Raw genomic sequence first — 25,275 nt, forward strand, 5'->3', positions numbered from 1 at the left:
CTGGCAGAGGAAGACGAGTGGAACCAGCTTCCAAATGGTGTTTACACCACGGCTGAACTTCGACCCAATGCTTACATCCCCATTGACGATCCTTTGCCAGTGCCCAAACACTATGGAGCCCTGGCCCCCTTTAAACCCACTGAACCCGGTGCCAACATTCGCCACATTCGCAAACCAAAAATCAAGCCTATTGAGATCTAGAGTTAGTCTCACCTGAAAACTGGTGATGCATACAGATATAGAAACAAATGTCCTGATGTGCTCCCAGTTTTAAAGAATCTGGTCTATTTCCCTCAGATCTAGTGATGTTATTGTAAAACTTGACTGTCATATGGGTCTTATTTCTGTACTTAGCAGCCAAGTGAAGCTCCTGGTGGTGGCATGATGGGAATTCAGAGAGATTCTTTAGAGATCTGCCAGAGCTGAAGGTTGGGAGAGGAGTTAGACATGATGCTATGCCCTGTGGAGCCATGCACAGCTGAAATCATTTAAGCAGAAATCATTTACAGCATTTTAGAATTGCATTTAGAGTAGTATTGTCTCTAATAGGGGTCAAGGAGATTGCTTCATCTAATACTTGCATATTCTTTATAATCTTTGTCAGTTATTTTGAGAGTTTTATACTTTGGCATTTCACCAACCCTTGACATATGAGTAGCTAAAGCTTAATAATGGATTTCATTAGTAGTTTCGTTTTCATACAGCTCAAAGGGCTTTACAGAAAAGTAACCAATAACCTTATAAACACAGCTGCAAAATGAATATCATGCCTTACAGGCTTAACAGCATAATTGCAAACATACAGAAGGAGTAAACTAAAATAACTGTTCAGGAAATTGCTATCAACAAGAAGCATACAAAAGAATATATGATCTTTTATTTTGTATTCAAGAAATATTTACAAATGTACCCAACTGACCCCTTACAACATCTGGAGAGAAAAAAAAATCCCTTTTTGTTGGTGCTCTTCCATCGCATCTGGGTGTACAGAAAAGTGCGTAATTTTCCCCATACGTATTGGCATGACTAGAGTCAGTACGTGTCCATATGGGTACTAAAATGTGATTTTTAAAGACTAGACAGATAGCAAAGGTATTATTTTTGGTCAACAGCATGATTTTGGGCTTCAGTTTTTAGTATGACACCCATACATTTCTGTACATTATTAAAGTCACCTAAACGAACCTAAGCTTTGTTCTTAGGTGAGTGCGTTTCCTCTATAATTTTTCCTCAAAGTTTCCCTTTAAACTACTTTTTTAGTTTGTACTGGGCTGTTTTTACTTGACCTCAAAGCCCAGTTTGATCAGTGTCTGCTTTAGGGCTGTTTCTTCCACAAATCTGACATCTACATTCTCCTGCTCTTCGAAAGGGTTCTGAGCTGAAATAAAACACCAACAATATCATTACCTTACTTTAATGGACAACATTTAATATCACAGAACATAGTTTATGAATGACTTCATCTCTCATACCACATACCTTGTTCCTCCCTATTGGAGAGAACCTTGGCGAGGTAGTTCAGAGGTAGAAAATCAGGATAGAAACTTGACTTGCTGTAGTCCAAAAGTGCAGAGTCCTAAAAAAAAGATCACGTGTTTGGCTGGTAAACATTTGAGCATTTCCTCTGGTTTAAGAGCCAAGACCATAATTCAAATTCCTAAGAATCAAAACACTTGATTTTCTCTAGAAAGAAGATGCACGTCTCACTGTCTAGTCATCTAGTTTCATCCCATTATTAATTACAGTTGTTTGGCAGATAATTTAAAGTTTCTCTTTAAAAAAAAGCAACTCAATCTTATGGCACTTCATAAATTTTTCTTTTAATGGCTAATTCATATGAATTTGTATGACCTCATCTGTACATTTTCATGCGATCTGCTCCTCCCCAATGAGGGGTAAGTTCATGTTTTCATATTAATCTGTACAAATTATCCACTTTTCTGACAATACGTAAAATAGTTACGTGTACACCCCCTGCCATATTCACCTTGCTCTCTGAGTGTTTGTCCAGCAATGACCCGATGTATTCTCTGGAGATGCTTGCAGAGGTTATGGGATGATCCCACCGTTGGCTCACTTTCTTATCTATATGCTATTTAAAAAAGGAAAAAATAACTTTGTGAATGTATTGGCAATAATAACAACCCATTTTACAATAATAATGCGATATTCATGATTCAAATTAAAGGGATTAACCAACATGGTAAATTCTGTTATACTGTTCATATAAATTCTGTTCATACTGGAACTTATGAGTTTCTTTTTTCTGTTTAAAGGTCCCATGAAATTAAAAATAAGTTTTTTAGATTTTAGTATCACAGGGTCTCTGCAGGTTTCACCAAGTTAAATTTAAGACTTTTTAAGACCTTTTTAAGACCATTATGAATAAAATTTTAGACTTTAGATTTTTTCGAATATCCCAGCTGGAAAAGATTTTTACTTGCCCAATCAAAAAAATATTATGATTTAACAAATTTATTAATACAATAATAATAATTTAATAATAAAATGCATAGGTCAGGTAAGTATCCTCTGCAGTAAATAAATGGAGAACTTTTAAACAAATGCTGCTGTAAGGAAAGTAATTAAAGAGTTACTTAGGTCACAAAAGCAGTTTTGTGACCTAATCTAAAGTAAGTACCATTTCTGCTCTATAAATCCCTTATAAATGATAATTAAAGGCTCAGATATATTCTAAACAGAAAAAAAATGGAAAAAAAATTACTTTATTATTTTCTATTCATTTGAAAATATACAAACGAAACTGTATCAAATGAAAAATAAATCTTTGCAATCTTATTTAAAATAATATTATTGTAAAGTTTAAACTTTGCTAAATAACTTTAACATTTGTATCATAATATATTGTTAAATTAATGTATTCTTGTTGTCCAATTTATTGTATTTATTTGTAATTTTATTTTAAAGTTTTAAAGTTTACAGTGATTTTTTTTTAGATAACATTGCAAACTTTTAGGCTGCATTTACACTGTTCAAGTGACTCAATTCAGATTTTTTTTCCACCCATGTGGCACAGATATATTTTTACGGATATAGCCCATGTATGTGTAAGCAGGAAAAAATCACATGGATTCTGCTGTACTCAAATCAGATTAAGGTCTTGTTCATAAATGGAAATATATCCGATATGAATCAGATCTGTGCCCTTGTGTCTGCAGTGTATGCAGGTAGATCGTATTTTCACCTGTCAATGCCAGTTGTTCATCATTAAAAACCATAGCGAATGATGTCATTCACTTTCTGACGCTTTCATTTCAGAACAGACTTCAGTAGAGTCGCAAACCTTAAATCTTATACACAAGGACTAAAAAAGCTCAAAAAAGAGAGAGATCAACATCCACCACATTACATTAAGATGCCTACTGGTTTAAAAAGGCCTAGATTAAAAGAAGATAGCAAAATGGAAACTTTTCTGTCTTAAGCTATAGCAAAAAAACAAACAAACAAAAAAAATTGGATACGGTCATATAATAAGAATTGACCATCAATATCTGCAGTGTAAATACAGCCTCATTGTTCATTTGATACTGAGCCTTTAATTATCATTTATAAGGGATTTACAAAACATAATTAGTCCTCACTTTAGATTAGGTCACAAAACTGCATGAAGTTGAGTTAATAAAGCATTTATTAACATGCATAGTAACCATTACTGTATGCCTGAATAATAAAATACATAAATGTTGATTTAAATAGTTTATTCATTGTTTACAAACTCATTCTGAATTATTCTAAAAGCCACTAACTACTCCTAAATACAAATGGTTTGTAAATAATCCAATACTGAATTTAGTAATGAACAATTAATAAGTAATAAAATAAGAAAATACAATTATTAAGCACATTATAAATGTGGTTGTAAATTAAGAATACAGCATGTGTATCCGTACTTATAAAACGGCTTACTAATGTCTATTAATATAAAATGCTTAACAGATAATGAGTTAGCTATCTGCTAAAGTTAAATAGATGATTCATAGTGTGTAGTTATTATAAAGTGTTATCAAGATGGCTTTTAATTCATTTATTTAGCCTTTTATTACCTTTATTTTATGTCATTTGCACATATCCTCAGTCATTTGTCTTTAAAAGAAAACATTTCTTAGTGTTAGGTCTCGTTACCATAGTGAAGTGTAGAACATGTTTCGAGAATAGAACGCATTCCAAAAGTGTACTTAAAGCCTTGCATCATAGGAGAATCTCTTGTGGGTTTGTTGTAGTGGTGTAGAGCAGGTGTTTCTTTCGCAGTGACTAAATATCTAAGTCCTCTAGTTTTTCAAGTCTCAGCGATAGAACATCCCCTTGGAGTGATTCACGGTGCAAGACCGAAATCTTTATCCTATTGCTGCTTGCAAACCCCTAGTTTTCAAGTGTTTACAGGTGAAAGCCTGAAACCTTCAACCGATTTCTATCATGGTTGAGCATTTTACACTGGGTGTTGACCCTGCAACATCAGCTGCCAAAATGGAGAAGGACGGAGTTGGAGTGGAGGTTGAGATCTCTTTTTCCAAAGCCAGCAAGATCTCCAAGAGACAGAAAGAAATGCAGCAGCTCAAAAAACAGCCTCTTAACGGCAGTAATAGTGAGTCGTCATATTTACATTCTGATATTAATATCCAGTGTTTTCCTGACTAATATACTTACCATTAAAAAATAATGTTTGTACAGTATAACAGACAGCTGTTTTCATGAAGAGCTCTTAAAAAATTCCTGTAAAATCCATAGTAACTTGCAGCAGTTCACCAGTAACTTACTGAGAATCAATTAAAGCAAAAGTACTGTATTTACTGTATTTATCTTGTGGTATATGTATTTACAAAATTGTTTGTATATCTTCATATATATATGTGTGTGTGGAAAAGGTGAAAAGTGTGTAAAGATGTGCATTCATTTCTGTTTTAACAGGCGACGAGAAGGAGAAAGTGAAACAGAGGAAAAAGAAGAGCAAGTTTGCTTCTTTTATCAGAGCCGCTTTAAAGTGGTTTTGCTTTTCTCCCAGCAATGAGCCATTCAGATTTTCATCCTCTGAAGGTAAATGATGGTTTTGCCATCCACATGTTTTTTAGACTATAATTAGGGTTGGGTACCAAAACCCGGTGCCGAATCAGCACATACATTTTGTAAACGTACTCAGTGAACGTAAACGTAGTCACAAGCCCCAACCCTAGAAAAAAGGAGTTCCCTGATTTTCATGACAGCCTCTCCACAGGTTAGTAGAAAGCTAATGTTATGTTAATTGCATAATGCAAATCTTAAATTCATACTAACAAACAAGTGATCATAAAAAAAATAAATTAATGCAATTCGATTCAAATATATAAAACATGAATCGATGAGTAAACTTTAAACTTTAATTATATTTTTCAATAAAAATGATTAAAATGTATTTTTGGTCAAATAAAATATTTTTCTAAAGTCATCCACCATAATTTTGTGGCTCATACATATTGGTTCAGACACCGGTACCATTTTAAAAGTATCGATTTAGCACCGGGATCAAAATAACCCCAAACGATACCCAACACTAACTATAATGTTATGAATAGACTGTATTTTTACTCCCTCTTATCTGGAGTTTAACGTATCCTTAAAAATGACTGTGTACTATGTGCAAACTGTAATCGTTTTGTCTTTTAACAGATCATGAGATCTATGAGAAGGTGGTGGTGAAAAAGGAAGAAGGGAAGGAGATAATGCAGAAGGAGGAGGTGGTAAAAAAGGAGGGCGAGGTGATGACGGAGAAAGAGATTTCTAACACAAAGGAAGAGAAGACAAAGGAGGAGAAAAAGAAAAAGATAAGCAGCCAGCTGTCAGAAGAGAAGTTTTGGAGGAGGATAATGAAGGAGGAGGAGGAGGAGAAGATGAAAAGTGTGGTGGAGGAGGACAAGATGGAAGGAGAGAAGAAAAATGAGGAGGAAATAAAATACATTGAAAAGGACGAGGACATGGAAAAAGAGAACGTGAAGAATAGGAGGAGGGTGGAGGAGGAGATGATGAAAGTAAATGAAAGTGAGAAAGAGAAAATAAATGACACTGATAAAAAGGAGGAGGAGGAGGTGAAGAAGAAGAGGATGAGGAGAAGGAGGAACTGCAGGGTGGAAGAGGAGACGAAAGAAAAGGAAAGTGAGGAGGCGGAAAAGAACATGGAGGAGAAAGAGACAACAACTGACATTGTAAGGAAGAAGTGGGTGGAGAAGATTAGGATGATGAGGTGGACAAGGACAAGTTGCAGTTTGACAGAGGAGAACATGACAAAGCACAGAATACAGAAGAAGCAGCATATGTGGCCCAACACCAGACCTGCCTCCAAGGCCCAAGCTGCAATGCGGGGGAAAAACCGTCATATTTTATTATGGGGGGCAAGGAAAGTTTAAAATTCAATAAAATTGTGCTGAACAAAAAAGAAAAACAGTGTGTTGTGTCTATCTGCTTAACTGTTTGCTTCAAAAGTGTTGAATGGGTTCAAAAGTGTGCTTGCAGGTTTTTAACATTCTTCCAAATATATTTTTTCTGTTCAACCCAAAGAAAGAAAGTCAAACAGGTTTAGCACAGCTAAAGGCTGAGTAAATGATGACAGAATTATTTTTTGGTTGAACTATTCCTTTAAATGTTTAACTAGGTTAAAGATGCAGTAGGTGATCTGCCTAAATGCTAAACGGTAAGGAATAATATCTTTGAAACACTGTCCCTTCCCTGTCGTCCAAACCCACGCCTCCTGAAATCACGAACGCGACCCACTAGATCATGTCATTAGCCAGTTAGAAAACGTTATAGTAGTTTATAATACTACAATTCAGAATGAAAACCGTATTATATCTAGCAAGAATAATTCGAAAATTCTTTTCGGCTTAGTCCCATTACATCTGGCATTATATTTAGTATTATACTTATTACTCTCTCATTAGTCTCACTCATCAGTCTCACTCTTTCACGAGCTTTGCACTAAAGCGAATATTGTATGCTTAGTGATTGGCCGGTGGCGTGCAGGAATTACACTTATTATAAGCTTTACTTACATGCTATTTCAGACCAAAAGTTTAAAGTAGCATGGTAAACAATGTAGGGAGCGCGTCACAGGTAGTCATTGTTCAAAAATGAACCAATGTGAATATAAAACCAACTTCAGTCCAGTAAAGCAGGCTTGGCGGAATAGCTCTATTTACTGATGTTTTGTTGTTAAAGTAAATAAAAATGTACATTATCAATGCTATATAAGGTCCCTTATTAAGCTGAAAATTGTCACAACAATTTATCGCTGAAAGATTTCAGTGGCTGAACAACACTTCTGTTCATATAACTCATTCTTAATAACAAAATCCACACCAGCACAACAAAACATGTTCCTGAAGACAATCATCTACTGCACTTTTAAGGGGGATAATTAGGCAAGCCATTGGACAACAGTGGTTTGTTCAGTAGACTGGAAAACACAATTGTATTGTTAGTTTTTAAAATATCTATAAGCTTGTGTGAACCATAACAGTGACAAAATTTACGTTTAGAAGATATAAAACTGATAGAAACATGTAAAGCGTGTAGTTGGTCACTTCCGCCTAAATGGGTCAACAGTTTTAATCACGTCAACCTATACCACAGTTTCTTATCAAATTATAACCAAATCAAGTGCTCTCTAGTATCTGACATGCTCTGTCCCCTTTGAGTCGCTTTTCCATTTGATGCGCTTGATCTCAACCAACCTCACTGGCAGAGGGGTGATAAAACAAAACTGTCTGTAAAACTGTTGGTAGTTTTTTAAAAAGGGGAGAAGCTACACAATGTGCCACTGTATTTTCATGTTGAGATTACATCAAACATTAAATAAAAAATGCATATTTTAGAGCACTTCACAGGAACTGTAAACACAAAAAAGGATATTTTGAAAAACCTTGGGAAATGGTAGCCAATGACATCCATAGTAGGAAAAAGAATACTGTGGAAGCCAATGTTTTTATTTATTTATTTTTTTTTTTAACCAAATTTTGTAATCAACAGAAGAAATAAACAAGTAAATGATGGCAGAATCTCAATTTTTGGATAAACTGTCCCTTTAAAGGTTTTTTGGGGTCAAAATATTGGGATAATGGGAAAAGACTGGATTTAAAGTTTGCACTGCTTGCATAAACTTCTAAAGATTTTTATCTTTAGACGTATTATTTGACATTGCTGCCACATTTATCACATGCATTTATTTTCTGCCATTACTGTAGCTCTGTTCCAATTTAGAGACTGGAACTTTCAAAATCATAAAGCCATTTCTACAAGGTACAGTAAATGTGGCTTTGAAGGTTACAAGAAATATATCACAAGATAAGGTCCTTGTAGATTCCAAGATTAGATCTTAAAGACAGTATTTTTTGTGTATATTTTGTCAGTAATGCATTAAAAATAAATATACGAATGTACACAAAAATGTACTGCTTTTTTGTCATCGATAGCTTTGAAGAATGCTTCTTCTGAATTGGAATACAGCTTATTACTATTTAGCTTGTTGTTAACCTTTTTAGTCCTAGATCAAGTTTGATGAATGTTCCTGCAACAGATTCTTTGAAAGAAGAGTCTTTGGAATAAGATGCACTGATGATTCACTCCCAATAATAACACTAAGAACTGACTATTTCCCCCCCTTTTTCTTTCCAAAAACCACTGGAAGAGGTGGGGAATTGGAACAGAAAACTGCAGAAACAAACCACAACTGATCACCACAAGGGAAACAGGCTTGTTTTGTTTTTCTATTGCACCTGCTACACTTTCTCACTTGGCTGCTTTAAGACTAGAAAATAAAGACTAAAGCCTAAGCACATGTCATGTCATGACTCAGAAACACGCTTACATTATTTTACTTCTACACAGGAAAATTACTGACATCTCTGAAACAGCTCCAGCTCTTACTGAGAAGTGAGGAAAAAGCGAGGCCGGGCTTCATAAGACAAAGATCTCAAGAGAAGACCAAAGTAGGAAAGTTACCTCAGGAAGTCTTTTCAGGATACTGAACTTCAGCTGCTCATTGGCATCACTGTTATCTAAATCTGGCATGAGGTAGATAAACAGAAAGAGTAAGAGAACATCAAATGCATTTTTTCATATTTTGCAGTTTTATCTAAATGCACAGTTTGATTAAAATGTAACAGATTTCTCCAGGTTATGGGTAAGTTTTATCTTTTGGTGTCCAAGGAGTTCCAAGCTAGCAGGTAATGTTAAACTAATGTTGCTATCTATTCTATATGTTAAATAGACAGCTTTAGGAACAGTATATTACACTATGCGTTTTTAAATCCGTACCTGTCATGAGGCGTGAAACAAATGGTTCTGTAAGTTGAAGAAGGCCATGATCCACATACTGGAGAAAAGTGTGCTGTGGGAGACAACGGACTCCAAGAACACTTAACAGTGTTGAATAACCTAGGCACAAATGCATACATTATAATACACTTAATATGACCAGTTAGCAGAGTAGTGTTTCTACTGTTAATCATCTCCCAGATAGGGCTGAGTCCTTGCAGAAGCATTTGTGTCAAAGAGCAGATCCACCCAAACAGATCTGGCATGCTTTAGATTTCTGAAATGGTCTCAATGGGTCATGGAATCAGACACACCCAAGATCTAAACTATATGGGATTTATTTGGATTTTGCAGAGATGCTTGATGAATCATCAGACAGTTACAATGTCTTTGGTAATCAATGGGTGAACTAAAAAAAATATTTTTGGCATTATTAAGGAACTACAAAATGTATATATACATTTATATATTAAGAAAATAAACTCTGTAAAACCTAGTAAGTTACATTTTGTTGCACAAGAGACTAATTTATGCCAAAAATCAAATGCAGAATCATGAATTTGGCAGAGAAAGCACAGCACCATAATTCCTCATAAGTCTGCAATTCTGACTTTATATCCCCCCCCCCCCAATTTCACAGACCATCAAATGAATCAATGAATAGGTTTGATAGTTTTTACCTGATCTCAGATCAGTGTTATGAGTTTGTACATTAAGACATTTGTAAACTTACATGAATGCAAAATTAATCATATTTAATAATAGTTACGAATATTTTTGCCTGTTAAGCAAAGCCTACAATAAAACACAATATATAGGCCAAGGAATTGTATAAAAGAATGCAAATTATGCATATACTTAATGCGTTCTGATATGAAATGATACGATAAGTGCATTTAAAGTTATACTTTCAATTTAAAATTTTGTTTGCGTTTACTTAGTTTTGACCAACAGGTGAACCTTGCATTTGCTGTTTTAAATGCTTTAAAAAAGTTAATCTTTTTGTGAAGCAATTGGTTCAATTGTTTTGAAAAGCTTGATTTCTCCCATCTCTATTCTTCGAGACAACATTATAGATATTTTTTGCTAAATCTCTAGTACTTGGTTATTCTAATTATGCAGGTAAATGACCTTGTTTGTATATTTATTTTGAATCATAAAACCAGGCGACCATTAACTTGCATTATACTAAACAAAAGGACCACTGATTTAGCTAATAAGTGACCTGAACTTTCAATGACCTGAGGGTCATGAGTAAATTAACTGTCAATTTTCATTTTTGGAGAACGATCACTTTAAGGATTAATTAATCAATTAATCAATCAATCAATCAATCAATCAATTTAAACCCACCAAGTCTTGCGGCCTTCAAAAATTGTGGATAATGGGGTTAAAAAAGTGAACTGCTGGTGTATTGCTTTTTAACATCAAACTACTGGAATCAATAGCTAATTTCTTCATGTGGGGAGGGATGTTTTGTTGAGTTCCTTCCTACGTAGAGCATTCCAAATAAGTCACTTGTGAGGTTTAGAGTTTTTTTCTTTAGCTGAAAGACCAAATGGCAGCTCACAAGGCTTTTCTAAACGTTGTCAGACTTTCTCTTACCTGGAGGAAGAGGAAGACAGAGCCCTTTAGTGGCTTCCAGTATGCGAAACATCACATGAAACATGGCCCATTCCTCCGAGTTACCCTGCTGCTTACTATAACAGAGACAATAATTGAAGGCTTTATATTCAAGTCTTCACTTTCTTAAAAAGAAGTAAAACAAGGTGCACATACATGCAAAGCACCCAAGGGCCCAACTTCAGCTTCTGCCACACCAATTCCAACACGTGCCAGATGAGTTCAAGCTTAACAGAGAGTACAGTCATATATTACTCAAATGATATTACACAAACAGCAGATTCAGAACAACACCCATCTCCTATGAAACTGGTGAGAATCTCTGAGGATGTTTAGCGGAAAGAAACCCATGGTGTCCTCAAGTGACAGCTGTCAGAGAGTGTACTGGATAATCTGAGTCACTTTCCCTTCCTGTTTTCATGGAGAGCACAAACTCACGGACACCACCCCTGCTGACTTCAGTTTCACTTGAGCAACTCATTAACACACGCACTCATCCAAGGCAGATCACGCATGGTTTTTCACATCCTCATGCTTATCCTGGTCTAAAAACAGGAACCACTAAATGTCCATCTGCTTCCCCTCTTGACTCCTGAACGGGAGTTGATACAGTGTTAGTTGGGTGGAAACAGATATATGGTGCATATCTTGAACTTTTCTTCCTCCACTATACGTAATAGACAAGCAGAACATTTTGTGGGTTTGTTCTAATTTTTGCAGAAGCAGAAAGTTAACTTTGGCAAAAGGACAAGGGTTTATCAGCCACAACGAGGCAGAATGCAAAACGGCCTGTCACCATTTTAAAAACTCCACCATTTTCTATACAAAGCAGGTTGCATTTTGATTGGATACTTTTATCATTCATCATCACTTTTAAATTGATTCCTCTAACATTGTTTCTCTGTGCCATTCTTCTTATATTGCATTTGCTATTCCTTTACGAAACTGAATCATCATTTAAGGGATCAGTTTTACTCTTGATGTGAACAGGCCTTTATATTAGTGGGTAAAAGGTGGTTGGCTTTAGGTGTAGGATGGGTTTTGTGTCGTCCCGCATCTGGCAATTGTTATGTGCTGCAAGAGATCTCTTGTGAAATTATGTAAGAGAACAAACACATACCAGCTTTGCAGCATAATTCACCACCAGCAAATCAATCTTCTTCTTCCCCAGTCGTGATAAATGTCTGTTCAAGTGTTCTCTGAGCTTGTCAACCATCTGAAAAAGACAAATATTTAAACCTACAGTGTACTGATTGACACATGAAGATGCCTTAAAAATATGCAACGCTGGTCATTAATGTAAAAATAAATATTTTTTTACTAAACAAAAATACATTTTATGCCTATTTTTATTTTTCAAATTACTAATAAACTTAAAGAAAAAAGCAACTGACGTATTCTAACCCGTACTAATTAAAATATAAATCATTCTTACACTAAACGTCTTGATATAAAAAAAAATAATTCCCCATGTATAATAAAAAATAGTGACCCTAGAGACATAGATCTAACACAGCTAAAGGGATAGTTCACACAGAAATAATTTTTTTTATGTCATTAAAAACTCACCATTTACTTGTTTTCTATTTGAGTTTCTTTCTTCAGTAGAACAACGCTGGTTGCTGAGATCCACTGATTTCCATAATGTATATTTTTTCCTACTATGGAAGTTGATGGGTCCCCAAGCCACCATTTTTCATTTTTATTTAAAGAAGGAAACTTATAAATGTTTAAAACCACATGAGGAAGAAATAAATGATGAAGACATTTTCATTTTTGAGTGAACTGTCCCTTGATCAATGGTCTTGGTTGTCTGTTAAAAAGACTAAAATATACAGAATCACAATCTCGTGTTCCACAGTGCTGTACTACAATTTAAAATAATTTCATTTTAAAATGTACACAAAGTTATACAAAGTCCTCAAAAGATATAACCAAAAGGATGATTTCAGGAATGAACCACTTCACATTTAATCTGTTTTAGATTTGGAGTGGGTGGTCTGTATAACAATAATCAATCTTCAGGACTGCTGTTGTCACAAAAACAATTTAAAGGAGCATCTCTGTGGGCCTTCTGTTTCCGATTAGAGCTTTTATCCTCGCAGTCAGGGTTTGTATACTGGTTTAATATTGCTTGTGCTTGTCCCCCATTGACTCTTATTTCAACTGCTTTGATCTATAATAGGTCTGCTTATTTTGTACGGAGAGTTACGGCTGACCACTGCTGGACAACTGAAAGTCCAGTCACTCACCAGGCCCACCAGCACCCTCTGCTGTTGATCTTCCTCCTGAAAGAGTGGAACAACACGCCTGTCTGGAAAAACAGAAAGTAAGAAACTGACAGTTTAAGGTCTATTTTACAAAACTCTGTCATTATTTACTCATCCAATATAAATGCAAACCGGATTAACTGTCATATTTTAATATATTATCCATAGCTTCAAACTAGTAAACATTCACATTTTCAATTTCATTTTAATAAATGCATGCTTGGAAAAGAGCAGCACAAACATTCTGCAAAATATCTTCTTTTACGTTCTACAAAAGAAAGAATGCCAGGTTTGAAACAACAGGAGGGCATGAAGTAAAATTTCACAGATTTTAATTTTTTGGATAAAAAATCCTTAATAATCATACCATAATAATTTGTAATAAATCATGTTAGGAGCAGAAAATAAGCAAGCTTAGTGAAACGTCCAGCTCTTTTGACTCACGTGCGATAACAGATCTGTGTGTGTGACTGTGTGTGTTTTCTGAGTAAGGAGGAGGTACTGTAATCATTCTTATATAACACTACCGAATTCCTACTCCCATTTCCCTCGTATCTAATGAGGTGCTTGATTAACTACACATAAACCTAGAGACAGATTACATTCACAACAGAGAATGTGACCCTGAAGCTCCAGTCGCTGGGACTTTCCAAAAAAGCCTGAAATACTTCCAGGATTTGATCAGGGATAAAATATTCTCACAAGTGTCCTTTCGCTGACACGACTGACCATTTAAAGTAAGTTTAGCTCACCCAAACGCCAAGTGTCCACCATGGATAAAACTCTGCACATGAGAAACAAACAGAAAGGAGACATTTTAATTACATCAAGATGTTACAGTTGCTTTACTCCAAAGCTTCATCAAATATCAATCACAACCAGACACTTTATTATTAAAAAAAACTTTTTGTAGCACATTTTACATTCAACAGTAATTAGATCTACTGTTAAAAAAGCAAATATGCTGTTGTTTTAAAGATCTTTTAGCTCTTCATAAATGGTTAGTTTACTGTGAGAAATAACTAATGCTGTTTTGAAAGTGTAGCATGCTCCCCTGCACACACAGACACACACACAGCATTTGCCAAAATCCACCCACTTTTTGGTGTTCTCTTCAATGTAGTGATGACTGCGGGGGGATTTCTTCTTCTCCGAGTTCTGCAGGAATATCAACATATCAAGACATTTTAATACATAATTACAGCACAGTGCTAGATGATATATATGATAATGTATGTGTGTATTCTTGATGGAGATTAATTTTAAAGAGAAAACAAAAAAATTGTAATTACTGTAGTCTGGAATTGGTTTGGATTGTACACATCTCGAACAATATTGCAAGTATGTTATAATTCAATAATACAACATCTTTCCCAATACGGCCATAATCTTGTGCTGTGTTCACATTTTCTATAAATGATGGTGTTTCGCTTGTGGGTAATATTTCAATTTTTGAGCGTCACTGATGATTACATTTCATCATACAGTAAAGATGAATGCAGATTACTTGTGTTAAAAATCGCATCTGGATTTGATTTAAAAGTAAATCAGTAAAGAATGTCTCCCCATTTACTGAGAAATGCATGCTTCACTAGGGAGAATGTGTGTGTGTGCATGTGTGTGTGGTTCTGATCAGTTCCAATTATATTTCAGAAACTCCACAGAGCAGAATGAAACATTTGTACCAAACTAAACAAACATTATTGATCTTTAACTCAAATTCCTAGTGCTCACCATAGCAGCCTGAAGTTTAGTCCAGTCCTCTTTAATCAGACTGGTCCTGAAGCGTGGACATGGTACCGCCTCGAAATACCTCATCCTGTCCAAAACATGCTGAAGCTCTTCCCAGTAACCTTGCAGGCTTTTAGCCTTTGATCCACCAGAGCCAAAATTACCACCACAGAAATAGAATACAATTACAACATTATCACAAAAGGAGATTTGCAGTGAAGCACAAAAGTGAGTGTTCCTGAAGTACAAGTAAAGTGATTGATCTGGACTAAAGCCCTGGCAAATGTTTCAGAATGGTTTCACAATTTTAATAGCCATGTTTTTTTTAAAAACTTGGTTTCAGCTGACTTAAATCTATTTCACAGCTCAAACATTTCCTGTCGATGTGTTTTCTGCTAACACTTCTCCCAAACAGATTGAATTCATTAGATATTGATCTGACTGCACTACTATTGATCAGACACTCTATTGCCACCTAGTGTTTTGTATATTATTTTTCTGTCAGGCTACTTTGCATATAATGTGACAACAGAAAATAATCTTAGACAACAAATATTAAAAGTATATTTCACCCACAAATTAAATAAATCACAGTAGAAGCTAAATAACTGAACAAAAAATATCCTCTTAAATGACCCATGGGTGAGTCATTTAGCCTAAAAATTAAACCTTTTTGTTGATTTTTTTTTTTTTCAGATAACTTCACACTCAAAGAGTTTTTATAATCTGAAAATGTAAATTTAATGATTAAATGAATCTGTCATATCTGTTTAAAATACCCAGCCGGTCATGCAGAAAATATTTCATGATATATATGAATGCATATTGTATGTCTCACCTTCCCTTTGATTATTGGTTGACAGAGCAGTTCAGGGGTGCATTTCACACCAGAGATTGCCGTCAGAGCCACAGGAAGCTCCTAGAAAAAAATGGTGCATAAGACCTTCTTTCAACAAGTGAATGTCAACAAAAACATTTAAAATATATAGAATCTGTTTCATTAGAGGAAAATATTTGATCAAAGAGCTAAAGAAGTGCAGTACCTTCTTCTCAAATACACAGGAGTATGGCAACAGCTTATCTAAGCTCACACACTGCTGGTAGCTTATTCTGTACAAGGAGGCTGAAATGAGAGATAACGTGAGTATTTAGACATTTTTATTTTTTTTTAGTAAATATGGTTATCAACATTGGTAATAACAGAATTCCTCAACACTGACTTGGTTCAACGTGTATAGCATGGTTGATAACAATATGAAACAAAATAAGAAATTTTACAAATTGTATATACTGTATGTACACACAAACAGACACACATATACCAATATTTACATATATGCATACAGAAACTTGTAAGTATACAAGTCTAAAAGTGAAAAACTATATACACAATGTCAGTGAAGTACAACACTGCAAGAAGTGTCTAATAAAATTATTGTATTATGGATCAAACAGAAAACAGAGAAAATAAAAAATAGTTGGTTGTGAGAATTTAGATTTAATATTACACTACATTAGCATGGAATACACAAACACTCACCTAGAATAAATTCCTGAATCTGATCAAAAGCATCAAAGCTCATGACGTTCTCACTGATCCAGTTTATAATCTAAAAAGATGGAGAAATGAAAATACATTTCAGCACATTTGCTTATCACAGAACTAACCCCTCTCTCTCTTGCTTTTTCTCTCTTTTTTGCTCGAGTCTTTTTCTCACCTTGAGCTCTAGCACAGGATTTGGCTGCAGGTAAACCAGCATGCAGTGCAGAGCCGCCAGCTGCTGGGCTTCAGGTCTGCCTGAACTCAGAAGCTCAAGCAGGAAGTCTGGGTTGAGATCCATGTTGTATATCCTGCCAGCTTGGACATCAAGCAGCCGGTTGCCAGACACACTCACAACCGCTCTGCCCGAACACAGTGCTTCAATATGACCATCCGCCCCTGTGAAGTAGCAAGGTAATGCACAAGAAAAACACACAAAATGTTGAACTGATCATGATTGTGAAAATTAATTAAAAACATTAAATATGTTAAATATAAACTCCAAACAAATGTTAAATGTAGAACTAGTGGTTTAACAAAAAATAAAATTCAAAAAGTAAATTATTATCTAATTTAACTGAAACTAAAGCACAGCTGTTTTTAAAATATTGGTGAAGAGTACAAATATTGAAAAACTTTAATAATACTGCTGTTGTTTAAATAAATCTAAAGAAAAAAATGTAGGCAAAGAAGTGGAGGAAGACAATAAATTCAAATTTTCTGGAGATAATGACAAAAAACAGAACAAATCAGTTAACAAAAACATTAAACTTGTGAGAAATATAAAAAAATAATAATAAAGTTTTGTGTATAAAAACAATACACAAAATAAAACAAATTTCTAGAAAAAATAAAAAAAAACAAATACACAAAACAAACTAAATCAGTAAATAAACAAATAAAACAGACTAAATATTAAATTAAACTAAACAAACTAAACAGAAAAGGGAAAAATCACAAATCTCTGGAAAACATGAAAATAAAACAAAAAGCTAACATAAAAAAAGTCAAGAGAAAAAAAACTTTTCCAAATATCTGGAGCAAATGACAAAACAAAACAACACGATATAACATAAAGATATTAAACTCAAGAAGTACAGAGAGGCAAAAAAACACACACATATCTAAAGACAATAATAAAATAAAATCTTAGGCCTTACCTGACAGGAAAAGACTGTAGCAGAGAAGGTCCTGTTGTCTGCAGTTGATTAAGTGCAGGAACTGATCAGGCATGTACACCACTATATAATAATCTGAAACAAATAAATGAGAAAATTACCTTTCAGCTGAATTTCAATTTGAATGACTTTCCATTTTCTTAATATATGTGAGAAATTTAAACTGGGTTAAATGGATTTGTCTGGGTTGAGTAAGAGATTATGGCTATACTGACCCAGATGAATGAAGATAGGACGGACAGTTGGGAAATTTGCTGGTGCAGAGCCTTGCTCTAGAGATACAGTGAATGTCTTACTGCAGCCTATCAGAGAAAGAGAAAGAGAGAGAGAGTCAGTTTAATCCTTCATATAATATCTGTATCAATATGTGAATCAGGGCATAATGTTTTGTACCTTGGTGCACAAATGCAATAGTATATGTGGCGTCCTTATGCCAGCGCACTGGATGGCTGTAGCACACACACATGGTTCCTATTTAAGACATTCATAAACATTCAGAACAGCAGCTTACATCAGTTTAAATCAAACAAATCAGTCTCCAGACAAAAAAAGAAAGCCAAAACAGTGCAAAAGCAGATCAGCAGAAATCAAGCGATAAACAATACACGGAAAGCATTTTGGTAATTTGGTGTTGGTGATTTCAGGTAATTATTTTGTGATTAAATACCAACTGTTAACTGATTTAAGCATATTTATGATTAGGTTAAAATAAGCAAAAGGCTGAGAAAATATAAACTTACTCTCTAATCCATGACAAGTTAGAAAAGTGGAAAAAACAAAGGTAAATATGGTGTATTTTACTAATATATAGATATATCTGAGTATGATTTAATGTTGAAAAATGCTAAATCACTTGCCTGTTGGGCTGGTGAACACTTCTAACCTGAGACCCTCGTCCTCCAAGTCTTGATAGTGATCATACCCAAAGTTAACAAACCTGTACACGCCACAGACACTTCTTTATTCGCAAAACATTGGCTTTTTTTTACAGTCATATGACTGTTTGCATATATTTAGAGAAGGGGTGTATGATATTTTTAGTCTCCTATAATATTGCAATTATTGTTTTAACAATGTATTGTCAAATTTAACCTAATGCTTAATGGACTTAATGCTTATAAAAAGCTTTATATAGCTAATATAAAAAGTTAAATGAGAAAAAAATATATATTTCTGAATTAGTTTTTTAGCGGGTGTAGTTAATATCATGAGCAATAGAACAGTTTTGATATGACATGAGCACATCAGTGAGATAGGAAATTGTCACATGAATTGATACGACAGCTGAACGAATGAGAAGCTAACCTTACACACTGTATTGTGTGGTTAGTTCTTTTTTCCAAAACAGAAATAGGAGAAAAACAATTGTGTCTCAGAGCAACACTGTGGCATGTCGTTGTTGTTTTTGAACAAAGTATACGATTCAGTGATCAATAAATAAAGACAGAATTAGCTGTTTTGAATGAATCAACTGAATTAATGTTTCAATGAATCACTCATAAAACAGGGGATTTGCAATAAACTTCTAGAAGTTTTAGTATGATAATAATTTATCCATGACAAGCTTAAACCACACACTGTTATTGAAAAAAAAATAAATAAATCACCCAAAATATGAAGGTATACTGTTTGTGCCAATATCACACTCCCATAATTAAGTTGTTTTGCATGTATTTTACTAGAAAACACTCCCTCACCTCACAGGAGAAGTGACAATGTTGGGCATCTCCAATGGAAGCTCAAACTGTCAAACATAAGTGTTTGTATTTCAATTAACAAGTTTTAAATATTATTTAAAAGTATTTAACTGTCATGTGCACAAAAAGTTTACCACAGTTTCGAAATTGCGATCGGCGTAAAACTGTACACACTTCAATGTGTGTTTCTCCTACAGTGTGGAAAAAAACAACACTGACATACACTGGAAGATGAACATTTTCTTCTTAAAAAAAAATATACATTTTTAGCGCAAGTAAAAAGAAAAGTGATTCTGACCCGTGCAGTAAGGTAGAATATTCTTTGAGTGTCTGAGTCCCACTGGACCCATATGAACTCCTCTGCCACTCTCTCTCTGCTCAGACGCTCTGAATTCTGCATCACCTGTTTCAGAAAACACAAATACATGACTCTCCAAAATGCATATGAGTATTCATAGATTTAGACCATGAAAAAGAATTTCTCTTACCACTCTGTACCCTTCCTGTCTGGTCAGAGCTATGTGGTACTGATCAACATCTGCAGAATAAAAATTATCATTCACATACACTTACAATAAATATACAAAGTCAGCATGAAGTTAAAACGAACAGCTTCTATTTCTAAATAAAATAGTACAGTGCTTATTTTTATTTATTTATTAATGCAATTTTTTTATTATGTGCCACTTCCAATCCTTCCTGTAGCAAAATGTTTTGTTGATGATGTTTTTACTAAAGCAAGTGCAGAACATTAGGAAACCACACTTATCCCACCATCCAAACAATTCCAAAAGAAAAAAGACATAAAGTCCCACCCTATATTATTTAATGTTTTACTCAGGTATACAGAACAGTCTGCAACTTATGTTCAATTCTGGATTTGTGTGAGTGACTTCTATAAAACACGATAGACTGCAATTCATAAAGCATATTAATGAAATCTTCAACTTTTCCACAATACATACAGCCATCCTCTGATGCCAACAGCAAATGGCTCTCTAGTACAGTGCTCCGGCATGTCTTGGGATAGAGAAACTAGGAAGGATGTCATGGGTTAATTTCAATTAGATTTACAGTAGACCTTCAAGAAAAAAAATAATCAAAGATTCACATGACCAGCTGTTCAGTACCTGCACTTTGACCTTGCAATCGACTGCCTTTAGGACCTTTGTGTTGTTGATTGGGTGAATCTCGATGAGAAGCGTTAAACATTTTGACACTAAAGTAGAAAGCAAACAGAGTCATATCAGGAGTTAAAGGATAACCGCAATAGCGGGATTCCTATGCACGTTTAACTGCACCTTGATTTCTGTAATTTCATCTTTCTAAATCCCTTAGATTCTGTTTAATGAATGTGAGAAAATGTGTATACATTTGTGAATATGCCACTGTTATAAATACATTCATATATACATTTAAATCCCTTACTCATCATTGTGTGTTGAATACTAGGGTAGGTTTGTCTGCTTTGTCCATTTGTAGACTCAAGCATTGGCATATATTTTTTTACAAATCTATATTGGGTTTACTACCATCATATCTCTATACTTACATTTGTAATAAGCCTGTCCTCAGCTATGGCCTTCGCTCAAAGAATATTTATTTACTGTCTGTCCCTAAAGTGCGAACTGAGATGGTGAAAAAAGGCTTTTAAATACGCAGCACTTTTTGCATGGAATAATCTACAAACAATATGCAGTTTAAAGGATTGATTTCACTAAATGCTGTTAGTTTAAATGATTAAGAAATTGAAACACATGCTTGTAGATGCTTTGAATAGTTTGTTTGTCAATGTGTGATTCTTGTGAACTGTTAATTGCTTTTTTATGTTTGTTATCTGTTAGACCCATGTGACATATATACTGCCTAGTCTTGGCCAGGACGCTCTTGTAAAAGAGATTATTGTGTCTTTTCTGGTAAAATAAAGGTTAAAATAATAATAATAATAATAATAATAATAATAATAATAATAATAAACATACACTTTAAAAAAATAAATAAGGTGTCGTTAAGACACAAAGAAGGCATCCTGATGCCACATTTATTTAATGATTATTATCAATGTTACCAAAGAAACCGATAAGGGAAATGAAACACTGGTATAAAACTGCCTCTTCTTCCTCAAACAGTTTATTATAAAAATACTTCTAAAACAGGAACTTGCAACATTCATGCCACAGAAGCAAATACAATATTGTTAGACTAATATCTGAAATGATGACAGTAGATATGGTGGAGTAAAGTCAAACGTATTTATTAAAACATTTGAATTAACATTAATTAACATAAATTTTAAAAGATGGTGAGGTTTTTTAATGTCTCATAGGAATAATTGTTATTAATAATGATAATTATATATTGCTTCATGTTACTTAATAAAATAAAGGTCAAATGCACAGCTTGACACTTTAGAAATAAGAAAGGTTTTTTTTAAATGTTTCAAAATTAATAATGGATAAAAAACAATTGAGGGACTCAATGAAAAGTGATAAAATAAAGTGTTTTTCTTTATTGAATACATTGAAACATTAACAGCCAAAAACAAAACTAATTAAATAGATTTAATATAAAACAAAATGATTTTTTTTTATTTGAATAAACATAATCACAGAATTATTTATAGGCTTACTTTAAATGTATAGCATACATCTGCATAACCTATGTCAGTTGCTAAAATATATTTAGTATGCATAACTTTGAATCCTGTTTTTTCATTCCCAAAAGAAATACTTTATGAAATTTTTATTATACTTATTTGTATGACCTAAAATTCCACCAGTGGCTGAGTGGTTAACACCGTCGCCTCACAGCAAAAACGTTGCTGGTTCGAGCCCGGGCTGGGCCAGTTGGCATTTCTATGTGGAGTTTGCATGTTTTCCCCATGTGTACGATTTCCCCCACATTCCAAAGACATTCGCTATAAATTGGTAAGCTAAATTGTCCGTAGTGTGTGTGTATGTCCTGGTTCTCCAGGTTGCGGGTTGAGTGTTAGTCTAATGACCCACCTCATAAAAAAACTAGATGTTACGAAACACTAATATGGTGCAGCTAAATGTCAACTTCGATATAAAAAATGGCCCCGGGAGAAAGTAAAATTCTTCAAATTCAATTTTCTTTTTGGGGAAAAAATTATTAAAAAAATAATAAAAATAAATAAAACACAGGTATTGTATTTTGTGACTGAAATACATCAGGATTTTATTTACCTGGTTTAAAGCGGCCTTCTTGTGTGCATTGAGACAGACTGACCGCTAGGACAGAAAAACTTAACATTAGTAATCACCATCACAAATCCAAAATATTATATTAAACCCAAAATATTAACATAATAAAAAAAGAAACTCTAATATCTAATATAATATAATGATCTGTGTTCCTACCCAAAACTGATTTATAGTGGCTTTAAGTCTTACCCAGTAGTGTTTCTTCTTTATTTAAAGAGCAGCTGCTGACACACACTTGCTTGTCAAATGTGTAGAGGAGCTGTGAACACAAGAGGGCACATGGTTTGTTAACAGTATCTTCTTTAGTTCAGTTCACTTCACACAATTTAATGCACCATTTCAAGTATTCATTTGACACCATAGATCTATTTTTAGTTTATAATCATTTATAGCTGTAATAGTATATCTGTACCTTATTCTCTGTACTGTGAGGATCATATTTCCCAATTCTTGTAGTTCCTGTTGCCCCCTAAACAAGGATTGGGAAATCAGTTAGTTTACAAAAAAGAAATGAACACAATTCAGTTTGCATCCATCATGACACCTGGATTGATGCTAAGTGACCTAATTAATAGAAACACAAGCAAGCTTGTTGTGTAGAACGGCATACTGGACATGCCAATAATCTCTTAAGGGAAAAAAAGAAGTAAAAAGTGAAATTTCCAACATTTTCAAATCTTCTTCAAGTTTGCAATTCCATCGGATCCCAGAGTTTGAATTATGTCTGAATTAAGAACACCTCTAAATAAACATAATGATGATCTACTATGATTTTTGGTAAAGCTATTCCATACAGAAATGTGGTATATGACCATATTCATGCAATTACAATTTTTTTATCTGGATCTAACACAGTATTTTTAGTTGAACCTTACTTAGTTGATGTGTATTTTATATTTTCATGTTATGCTGTTGTGTTCAGATTTTAAACTATCTTTAATAATAATAATAATAGTAATAATAATATACATGACATATGTAAAATAAAATAAATACAGTTGAAGTAGGAATTATTAGCGCTCCTGAATTTTTTTTTTTACCATAATAGTTTTGATAACTTATATCTAATTACTAATTTATTTGATCTTAACAATGATCACAGTACATAATATTTTACTCAATATTTTTAAGATACTAGTGTTCAGCTTAAAGTAGGCTTAACTATAGGTTTAGTGGGTTAATTAGACAAATTAGGGTAGGTAAATTATTAAATGGTGGATTGTTCTCTAGACAATGAAAAATATATATTTATAATATTGATCCTAAAATGGGTTTAAAAAACTGCTTTAATTCTTGCCAAAATAAAACAAATAAGAAAAATTGTTATCGGAAAAACAGTTTTTAATTCCTTGCTCGGTTTAAACATAATTTGGGACACATTTTAGAAAAGGAGAAAAAAAAAATCACAGGAGAGCTTATAATTTTGACTTCAACTGTATGTCAGATTTCTATATGGATCATAAACCAAAATGCATTTGCATACTGTTGGCATGTATTCAGTATTGTCTGGCTTTAATTGGAATAGTTACACATATAGTATGTGTGAATATAATCCTTAATAAATCCTATTTTCAAGTCAGACTTTTCATATTAATTAAGCTATATACTATTAACTCATATTACTGCCCTCTTTGTTTTTTAGTAAGAAATTATTATTTGTTGTTAAAATGAATGATTATTATTGTAAAAATGCAATTCAATTTATCTCATATATACAGTAAAATCCATTTACTTGAGCATGAGAGTTGTACCCTTTTTCACCAGGGTCCACACATTAATTTCTGGACTGAATGTAAGCCATGTACAAGTGTGTATTGTATGTATGGCACGCAGAGCTCGTTTGCTGTACTGTCGGCGGATTGTTCCTGCGATAGTCATTTGCGCTGCTATGAACGGCACGTCGAGCACATGACCTGTCAAATTAAAGAGACACACAAACTAAAGTCAAACTTACTCTCCATGAGTACACGACTCCTCCATCTCTCTCCACACTCAGAATTCGAGGCTCAAGAACACCTGCACACATTAAACACAGTGCATAACTCGTGCATGCTCATATATAGACTACAGTACAATCAAAACGATAGTGAAATTATATAATTATTATTAGTAGTTCATATGACAGTTAAAACGATGATTAATATAGCCTAAATTACACTATAAGTCTGCTTACCTATATTCGCCCTTTCCTCCTTGGCCAAAATGCTTGACACAACATCTCTTTGAATGTCGAAGGTGGGGTTTAATCTCAACATGTGTCTTGTCCTGCAGAGATTTAGCAGAAGTGGCCTGATTTCACGCGTTCAGGACAGAGAACTCCACGCAAACTTTATGACTGAACACACTGACTTCTATAGCGTAACATATTAAATGTATTCCTACAGTTTATCGACGAGCCGAACACCGTCAGTACGCTGAACACCATCAGACATCTATTAGTGAATAACTCCCTTTGCTGAAACCGGCGTTTTAAAACGATTCGGACGTACTGAAGCGAACTTTAGGAGCTTGTAATGACAAGAGTGATAGACCCGGTAAACTAAAAAGCATCACGATCAATAATATTCTACCCGCAACAAACCGAAAGTCACTGAATTCACCAATCCCGACATCACTTGCGGTGTTTACAGATTTGTCATAAGAACACGTAGGCGGATCCCAAACACTGCTGAGCCATTCAGAGATCACAGTCATGGGGTTACAGAACAAGGT

General features: G+C 34.2%; 3 protein-coding genes and 1 long non-coding RNA gene across 19 annotated transcripts in view; 3 read left to right on the forward strand and 1 right to left on the reverse strand.

Annotated features, from left to right (window-relative positions):
- ccdc146 (coiled-coil domain containing 146) overlaps positions 1 to 2,248 on the forward strand; it is a 98,942-nt gene extending 96,694 nt beyond the window's left edge. For 12 of the 13 annotated variants that reach the window (XM_073946675.1, XM_073946681.1, XM_073946673.1 and 9 more), the window contains one exon: positions 1 to 2,248. In XM_073946675.1, the coding sequence (XP_073802776.1) occupies positions 1 to 201 (201 nt within the window). In that variant the 3' untranslated portion in view covers positions 202 to 2,248. The other variant, NM_001083053.1, reaches the window with a different exon arrangement.
- Positions 856 to 25,182, reverse strand: gsap (gamma-secretase activating protein). 4 transcript variants are annotated; one of them, XM_021475259.2, is made up of 32 exons: positions 24,946 to 25,182; positions 24,737 to 24,828; positions 24,518 to 24,579; positions 22,976 to 23,032; positions 22,753 to 22,822; positions 22,546 to 22,590; positions 20,470 to 20,558; positions 20,305 to 20,374; positions 19,828 to 19,877; positions 19,638 to 19,742; positions 19,474 to 19,530; positions 19,340 to 19,386; positions 18,500 to 18,579; positions 18,036 to 18,113; positions 17,858 to 17,944; positions 17,625 to 17,717; positions 16,643 to 16,863; positions 16,465 to 16,534; positions 15,968 to 16,047; positions 15,763 to 15,843; positions 14,928 to 15,062; positions 14,293 to 14,351; positions 13,946 to 13,977; positions 13,176 to 13,237; positions 12,044 to 12,139; positions 11,080 to 11,150; positions 10,906 to 11,000; positions 9,301 to 9,420; positions 8,986 to 9,047; positions 1,988 to 2,092; positions 1,480 to 1,576; positions 856 to 1,378 (listed from the first exon to the last, which is right to left on the reverse strand). In XM_021475259.2, exons 1-32 carry the CDS (start codon positions 24,993 to 24,995, stop codon positions 1,278 to 1,280), a joined length of 2,619 nt encoding a protein of 872 aa, XP_021330934.1. In that variant the 5' UTR covers positions 24,996 to 25,182; the 3' UTR covers positions 856 to 1,277. The 4 variants fall into 4 exon arrangements, with proteins under 4 accessions (XP_021330934.1, XP_073803259.1, XP_073803261.1 ...); XM_073947158.1 differs by having other exon boundaries at positions 18,496 to 18,579; XM_073947160.1 differs by having other exon boundaries at positions 18,383 to 18,579.
- On the forward strand, positions 2,479 to 8,814 carry LOC101883422 (uncharacterized). The gene is made up of 3 exons (XM_005164904.6): positions 2,479 to 4,603; positions 4,927 to 5,052; positions 5,662 to 8,814. Exons 1-3 carry the CDS (start codon positions 4,435 to 4,437, stop codon positions 6,393 to 6,395), a joined length of 1,029 nt encoding a protein of 342 aa, XP_005164961.1. The 5' UTR covers positions 2,479 to 4,434; the 3' UTR covers positions 6,396 to 8,814.
- LOC141381622 (uncharacterized) lies at positions 12,950 to 15,609 on the forward strand. The gene is made up of 2 exons (XR_012402079.1): positions 12,950 to 13,033; positions 13,109 to 15,609. It is a non-coding gene; the product is annotated as an uncharacterized lncRNA (long non-coding RNA).
- Positions 25,183 to 25,275: the final 93 nt, after the last annotated feature.

The sequence above is a fragment of the Danio rerio genome, chromosome 4 (genome assembly GCF_049306965.1).
Source record: "Danio rerio strain Tuebingen ecotype United States chromosome 4, GRCz12tu, whole genome shotgun sequence".
In the NCBI taxonomy this organism is placed as follows: Eukaryota; Metazoa; Chordata; class Actinopteri; order Cypriniformes; family Danionidae; genus Danio; species Danio rerio.

Excerpts from the sequence above, each read along its gene's own strand:
- LOC101883422 (XM_005164904.6), top strand. The coding sequence starts at position 4,435 with ATGGTTGAGCATTTTACACTGGGTGTTGACCCTGCAACATCAGCTGCC. Across the intron at positions 4,604-4,926 it reads GCCTCTTAACGGCAGTAATA|GCGACGAGAAGGAGAAAGTG; the intron begins GTGAGTCGTCAT and ends CTGTTTTAACAG. Across the intron at positions 5,053-5,661 it reads CAGATTTTCATCCTCTGAAG|ATCATGAGATCTATGAGAAG; the intron begins GTAAATGATGGT and ends GTCTTTTAACAG.
- gsap (XM_021475259.2), bottom strand. The coding sequence starts at position 24,995 with ATGTCTGATGGTGTTCAGCGTACTGACGGTGTTCGGCTCGTCGATAAA. Across the intron at positions 24,580-24,736 it reads GGAGGAAAGGGCGAATATAG|GTGTTCTTGAGCCTCGAATT; the intron begins GTAAGCAGACTT and ends TAATGTGTGCAG. Across the intron at positions 2,093-8,985 it reads TCCTGAAAAGACTTCCTGAG|CATATAGATAAGAAAGTGAG; the intron begins GTAACTTTCCTA and ends TTTTTTAAATAG.